The sequence below is a fragment of the Bison bison genome, unplaced genomic scaffold (genome assembly GCF_000754665.1).
Source record: "Bison bison bison isolate TAMUID 2011002044 unplaced genomic scaffold, Bison_UMD1.0 scf7180017864377, whole genome shotgun sequence".
Lineage (NCBI taxonomy): Eukaryota > Metazoa > Chordata > Mammalia > Artiodactyla > Bovidae > Bison > Bison bison.
The window spans coordinates 319501-326188 of NW_011494949.1; the positions used below are offsets into that span (position 1 = coordinate 319501).

General features: G+C 46.1%; 1 protein-coding gene across 1 annotated transcript in view; it reads left to right on the forward strand.

The window, feature by feature from the left end:
- Positions 1-6688, forward strand: part of TRIP13 (thyroid hormone receptor interactor 13) — a 16070-nt gene that overhangs the window by 3291 nt on the left and 6091 nt on the right. Inside the window, exons 6-8 of the mRNA XM_010857131.1 lie at positions 358-448; positions 1669-1741; positions 6321-6384. Of these exons, the coding sequence (XP_010855433.1) occupies positions 358-448; positions 1669-1741; positions 6321-6384 (228 nt within the window). The remainder of the gene's footprint in view (positions 1-357; positions 449-1668; positions 1742-6320; positions 6385-6688) is intronic.

Consider the following 6688-nt stretch of genomic DNA (forward strand, 5'->3'; position numbering starts at 1 on the left):
CCAGAATTCCGTCCCCACCACCCCCGCCACCCACTCTGGCTCCCCTAGGAGCCACGGGGACCCCAGAGCCCCGGCTGTTCTTTTAGCAAACGCAGCTTGTCCAGTGCGGTGTCCCAGAGGAAGGAGCTCACTTACCTGGTGTAGCCCTCAGTTAAGTGACCTTTGAGTTTTCTTTTATCCTTGTAATAGTCACACCCAGCACTTGTCCTCTTAGATTTTAAGATGTTTTTGAGGTGAAAGCCTGAGTGTGCTTGGCAGCCTCTGTAGACTCTCCTTCCTTCTGCTCCTTCAGGGCACGTTCAGCTGAAACCTCTGCTCTGCCAAGGGCTTGACTCTGTCTTTTCTTTCTTCATGCAGCTCCTCGACTACGTGATGACAACTTTACTGTTTTCAGACAAGAATGTCGACAATAACCTCATCACCTGGAACCGGGTGGTGCTGCTTCACGGTAAGCATTTTGGTTTCGTTTGACAAACTAAAATTGCGTGGAGTCAGGCTTTCTTCCTGCCTTTGTCCTGCGAAGAGTTACAGCTCCTTCTTCCTCGTGGGGCCAGGAATGCCGTCCTCTGTGAAGCCAGCCATGTACATGCTCTCTGCTTTGGTTACTTGACCCTTCATGGGGCAGCCACCTGAGCATCCCTTGTGACTTTTTATGCTGTTATTCAGCTTTCCAAATACCTGCCTCGTTTCCCGCTGGTTATGGGTTTCTCAGGGTAGCAGCTGCCTTGCATTTCTTCATAGTACCCTTGGAGCTTTCCTCGATGGAACAAACTGCAAAAGCCCGCACTTCACAGAACTCTGCCTAGTTCTTGGAAGAGAATACTGGGGGGCTTTTTTGTTGCTGTTGTTATTGTTACTATCCCAGGAGAGACAAAGAATTGAGAGAAAGCCCAAATTACAGCGAGGTAAGAGCTATAATTAAAACCATTATTAGCTTCTTTATACAATGAAGACTGTAGGCTTGTGTTCAGTTTTATGAAAACAGTGCCTTTAGGGTGTCTTGGCAAATTTCTTGACACTAGAGCCGGAGAAGGCGGTCACAAGGTGTCTCACTTGGTGCTGCGCAGCGCCCGTTAGAGTCGCTCACACGCGTACTTGTGAGTCACGGAGAACACAGACGGCCAGAACAGAACGTCATCGTTTTCTACTGCACGCATTTGTGCTCCCATGTCAGCGTCCTCCACTCCTGTCAGATGCTGTGCTGAGGGGCACACAGCGCCCAGGCCTTGCCCGACCGCTCTCCCTATGTAGCTTGAGGTTCGGGCCCATGTGTGTGGAGCTGGAATGAAAGACGCGGGTGCCGTGGGCTTCAGGAACAGCAAACACCAGTGCCTTGAGCGCCTGATGGTTATCAGGAAAGGCTTGTTTGACCTTTGAAAGGTGGATTTTCATAATCAGCGGATTTCATAGAAGACAGGTAGGGACAGAGAGGGTTTCAGTGAAGGTGGAAAGAAATCAGAGTGGATTACGGGCAAAGAAGCTCCTGGTGATGTTTTCTAGTATTTATGCTGTTAACAGATTATCAGTAACTTAAGTGATTCTTGTGATGATAACATTTATAGCATTACAGTCTGTTCCATATGTTATATCCTGTGAATAATGCAACTACTGCTTCAAGAAATCTGTTACAGCACTAACTTATACTTATCTGTTTGCATTTTGTTACAGGTCCTCCAGGAACTGGAAAAACGTCGCTGTGTAAAGCTTTAGCCCAGAAATTGACCATCAGACTCTCGAGCAGGTAACTTTGGTGATTTGAGAGAGGAGCCGCAGAGGCGGGCTTGCTCTGTTTCAGCTGTAATGATGGGAGAAGCTGCTTCTATTTTTAAATCATCTTACATGAATAGTAGGTGTCTCGGTGTAATGTAACGAATCCTTCTGTACTCACATAGTCTTGACCTCTGATTCCAGTCTTGTTACACGTGCTGAGACTCACCCTGGGACCAGCACGGGACCTCTCGTGGTGACCACCCTGTGTACACTTGGAGGAGCGCGTCTCTGCTCGCTTTGGTTCGACCGTTCCCCACTTGCTTGATGTCTGTGTGGACCATCTGTCTGCCGTCCAAGCCTAGCACTGGGTTTGTCTGCCGCTTTTGAGTGTTGTCCATTTGCGGATTTACGGTTCCACTACGTTTATTTATTCTGGACATTTCATGTAATTGAAATTACACAGTACGTAGTAGTCTTTTCTGATTGGTTCTGTTCACTTACCATAACGTTTTTCAAAGTTCACCCATGTTATAGCATATATATTGGTAGTTCATTCTTTTGAGTGTAGTCCGTTTAGGGATTTATGGTTCCACTGCATTTGGAGACTATTTGGGTGTTAGCTCTTCAGCTCATTCCCCTGCTCTGCCCCGTTTGTGGGGTCCATTCATTCACGTGTTAGACTGTCTCATGCTGCCCTGCAGGCCACTCTGCAGGCCACTCATGTGCTCTTTCATCTTTTTTCAAGTTTTAAAAATTTTCTGAGTTTCATTTTGGTTAGTTTTTCTGCAGTATCTGATCTGCTTTTACTTCTGTTCAGCGAAATTTCCATCTCTGAGAGTGATTTTCTTGTCTGAAGATTGTTCAGTTCTGTTTATGCTTGTAAGCTGTGTCTACCAATTCCATCCTCGTTATCATTTGGGTCTGGTTATGGGTCATATGTTCCTGCTTCTTGGTGTGCCAGGTAATTGTTGAATGTGGACATAATGATTTGAAGTGACTGGATTCTCTTGTTTGTCTATAATGACTGCTGGGTTTTATTCTGACGGGGGTTTGTGTACTTGTGTTTGGTGTGATCCTTTTGAGGTCTGTGTTTAAGCTTTTTCAAGAGTGGTCTCAGTGTGGTCCAGACTTCACCCTCAGGAGGACCATTCAGGGGCCTCAGCAGCAAGTACTCTCGCCCCTTGGCCCTGGGGTCTCGAGCACTCTAGCGCTGGGCTCCCTCTTCACACGCTGCTGCCCCATGACAGTCGCCGGGCTTCATTCCTGTGTCTTCCTCCTCCCTGGATCCCTGCTCTGTAGCCGCCAGACACCTCAGCTCCTTGAACTCTGGCCTCTGTCTCCTCAGCTCGCTGCCCCGGCCTCTCCTCCTGGGTCCCCTCCAGTGTCACTCCAGGCAGGAGATCAGAGCCGTCGCGCCTGCCGCTTGCCGCCTCCCAGGTCACAGTCCCCGATTATGTTGTCTGGCGCCCTTCACAGACGCTGTTTCACTGTTTTGTCTAGTTTTCTAGTTGGTTAAGGCAGAAGGTAAATCACCCTTTTAGCCTAGTATGACTTCAGAAGAGGAAATCCTGTGAGATTTACTTTTAAATCTGTTTTCTTTTCAAAACTGTCTTAAAAGTAGGGAAGTTGCTCTGTTTCAGGCCTTTGTTTTATGCTCAGTATCTTGGCCTTTGTCTTGACATAGTGAAACACATCTGTGTTTGATAATCTCCGAGGGCAGTTTCCTGAAACAGTGGAAGGTGAAGGTGTTATTATAAGAAATGTGACGTTTTCCAGTACAAAGATCTGGAAACTGGTATTTATTTTGTGGCAAGAAGAAGCCTTCGCAAGCCTTTTTGCTTTATTAACTTAAGTACACTTTGCTTAATAATCACAATGCTTTATAGTTAATCTTGTGACATCCAACCCAGGCTGTATTCACCAGGTTGTCTACCTCCCCCTTCTCCTCATCTGTAAACAAAATTACTACATGATGTTTTTCAACTGGAAAGTCAGTGATACTTTTTAAGGTAATTTTTTTTTTTTTTTTTTTTGTGGTTTCTCAACATGAAAGAAACTGTAAAAAGGATCTGGGAGTTGGCTTCTCTGCTGGCCATTTCCTGTTTGATTTTAATCAGATCTAAGTGCATCCAGAGCCCTCACTGACTCCATGGTAGATGGCGTATTAGTGCTGGATTTCAGACAGCGTGTGTCAGGTTCCCTTTGAGCTTTCCAGGGCTCCAGGTTTGAGGGAAGTGATTTTGTGCTGGAAAACAAATTCTCACATTCCTTTGGGTTTTGTGGAAGGAAAAAAAAATGTTCAACTGTGGGCAGACTTTTGATGCTTATGTTTTGATTTGTTTGCCACGTTAATACAGATAATGGTTTTTGAACACAGAAATATAAATTATAAGTAGACTAAAAACAGTATTAAGAATTAATTGTATTTAACTAGTTATATTAAGTATTGGAGAAGGAAATGCTAACCCAGTCCAGTATTCTTGTCTGGGAAATTCCATGAACAGAGGAACCTGGTAGGCTACAGTCCATGGGTTCGCACAGTCAGACACGACTGAGTGGCTAAACAACCAAAAAACTATTAAGTATTCTTCAGTTCAATTGCTCAATCATGTCTGACTCTTTGCGACCCCATGTACTGCAGCACACCAGGCTTCCCTCCATCACCAACTCTCAAGAGCTTGCTCAAACTCTTGTCCATTGAGCTGGTGATGCCATCCAACCATCTCATCCTCTGTCGTCCCCTTCTCCTCTGCCTTCAGTCTTTCCCAGCATTAGGGTCTTTTCTAGTCAATCAGTTCTTCACATCAGGTAACCAAAGTATTGGAGCTTCAGCTTCAGCATCAGTCCTTCCAATGAACTTCAGGACTGATTTCCTTTAGGATCAACTGGTTTGATCTCCTTGCAGTCCAAGGGACTCTTAAGAGTCTTCTCTAAGACCACAGTTCAAAAGCATCAATTCTTTGGTGCTCAGCTTTCTTTATGATCCAACTCTCACATCCATACGTGACTACTGGAAAAACCATAGTTTGACTAGATGGACCTTTGTCGGCAAAATAATGTCTTTGCTTTTTAATATGCTGTCTAGGTTGGTCATAGCTTTTCTTCTGAGGAGCAAGTATCTTAATTTCATGGCTGCAGTCACTGTCCTCAGTGATTTTGGAGCCCAAGGAAATAAAGTCTGTCACTGTTTCCACCATTTCCCCTTCTATTTGCCATGAAGTGATGGGACCAGATGCCCAGATCTTTGTTTTTTGAATGTTGAGTTTTAAGCCAACTTTTTCACTCTCCTTTTTCACTTTCATCAAGAGGCTCTTTGGTTCCTCTTCGCTTTCTGCCATAAGGGTGGTGTCATCTGCATATCTGAGGTTATTGATATTTGTCCCTGCAATCTTGATTCCAGCTTGTGCTTCATCCAGTCTGGCATTTCGCATGATATATTCGGCATATAAGTTAAATAAGTAGGGTGGCAATATGCAGCCTTGACGTACTCCTTGCCCCATTTGGAACCAGTCCATTGTTTCATGTCCATTTCTAACTTGCTTCTTGAGCTGCATACAGATTTCTTGGGAGGCAGGTCAGGTGGTCTGGTATTCCCATCTCTTTCCCTCACAGGCAGGTCTGGCTCAGTCTCTTGGGGGGTCACGGCTCCTTTCTCCTGGGTCCTGGTGCACACAAGGTTTTGTTTGTGCCCTCCAAGAGTCTGTTTCCCCAGTGCTTTGGAAAGTCTGTAATCAAATCCCACTGGCCTCTAAAGTCAAATTCCCTGGGGGTTCTCAGTCAGTCCCTTTGCTGGATGCCCAGGTTGGCACATACGCTGTGGGTCCTAGAAGTTTCATCACAGTGCGAGAACTCTGGTACAATTGTTCTGCAGTTTGTGCGTCGTCTGCTCAGTGGCTCAGTGATAGAGATAATGGCAATCTCCTCCAAAAGGACTTAGGCCACGTGCCGCGCCTCCCAGGTCTGCTGCAGCCAGAGCCCCTGTGCTCATGGCAGGCCACTGTTGACCCCCCATGCCTCTGCAGGAGACACTCAAACACTCACAGGCAGGTCTGGCTAAGTCTCTGTGGGGTCCCTGGATCCTGTGTGCACAAGGTTTTATTTGTGCCCTCTGAGCATCTCTGGCAGGTATGGGGTTTGATTCCAAATGTGGTTTTTGCCCCTCCTACCATATTGCTGGGGCTTCTCCTTTGCCCTTAGATGTGGGCTGTCTTTTCTTGGTGGGATCCAACATTCTCCTGTTGATGGTGGTTCAGCAGCGAGTTGAAATTTTGGAGTTCTCGCAGGAGAAGATGAGCACATGTCCTTCTGCTCCACCATCTTACCACCACTTTTTCTTGCTTTAACCGAAATGAAGATACCATTCAGTTTGAGACGCTTAGTTTGCTCCAACTAGAACTATTGATGTTGGCACATCTCGTTAAGATTGTTCATAACTATGAGTATACAGTTTGCAGGTACCTCATCCTGGGTCAGTAGTAACAGAGTAGTCATTATCAGCTTGCTGGGCACTTAAGCAGTGTTGCGTTATAGAGACAGAGGTGGTTGCCGCCAGGGATGTTGTTGGACTGACTTGTAACAATTGCTGTCCGTCTTTTTTTAAACCATCTTAGGTACCGATATGGCCAGTTAGTTGAAATAAACAGCCACAGCCTCTTTTCTAAGTGGTTTTCAGAGGTAAGTATTTATACTAATCCGGTTCTCTGGATTGTCCACCATGCAGCTGAAAACTTGTCCAGTGGATTAGGCAAACTCTTTTCCTCCAAAAGCTTTAGGAGAGAAATAGGTGAAATAGGAATGTGAACAGGGGCTCTGACTGTGTGGTCAGAGGAAAGTTCCAGAGTGTAGTGATAACCTGGAAACCATCTGAGGCCTGAGAGGACCCTCTGCTTGTCACCTCCAGACCCGGGCTGGGGCACCGGGCGTTCAGTGTTACCTGAGGAGGGCGGGGCCGCCTTCCGATGGGACCGCACCCTCAGCT